The 508-nt window shown below is 65.9% G+C and overlaps 1 protein-coding gene across 1 annotated transcript in view; it reads right to left on the reverse strand.

Moving 5' to 3' along the window:
* Nucleotides 1-508, reverse strand: part of QARS (glutaminyl-tRNA synthetase) — a 20,056-nt gene that overhangs the window by 12,128 nt on the left and 7,420 nt on the right. The window contains exons 4-5 of the mRNA XM_019504591.1: nt 287-396; nt 6-81 (exon numbers count right to left, since the gene is read on the reverse strand). Of these exons, the coding sequence (XP_019360136.1) occupies nt 6-81; nt 287-396 (186 nt within the window). The remainder of the gene's footprint in view (nt 1-5; nt 82-286; nt 397-508) is intronic.

The following is a 508-nucleotide window of genomic DNA, read 5'->3' on the forward strand; positions in this document are numbered from 1 at the left end:
CTCACCCATCAGCAGCCCCATGTTGAAGCGATAGCGCTCCGCCAGCAGCTCTGCGCGGTGCTTGCTGATGGCAGCCTCCACCTAGAGACGGGCAGGGTCCGTCAGGGCCAGGCTGCAAGCTGCTCCCTGGCACCCGCGGGCGCCCACCTTCATCTGCCGCAAGGCACCCCAGCTCCCAGGGCTGGGCAGAGCAGCCTGACAGCAGGAACCGCCCTGGCAGCTTGGACAGGGCTGCGCCTCCTGCACCTCCCGACGCTGGTGCTGCGTGCCCTGCGCCCCTCCTCACCGCCTCCTCTATCTGCTCGGGGGTCACAGCCACACCCACGCCGCAGGCGCACTCGAAGTCGGCCACGTCGATAGGTTCGAGCGGGTGGCTCTTCACGTAGTCCAGCGCGGCTGGAGGGAGTGGGGCCAGGTCAGGGAGCGGCAGGCAGCAGCCCCACGGCAGGCTGCTCCAGGGGCAGGAATTGAAATTTTAGAGAGAATTGAAGGAAATTTATTACCTAGT

Source organism: Gavialis gangeticus, unplaced genomic scaffold, assembly GCF_001723915.1.
Source record: "Gavialis gangeticus isolate Ggan-Ray unplaced genomic scaffold, GavGan_comp1, whole genome shotgun sequence".
NCBI lineage: Eukaryota > Metazoa > Chordata > Crocodylia > Gavialidae > Gavialis > Gavialis gangeticus.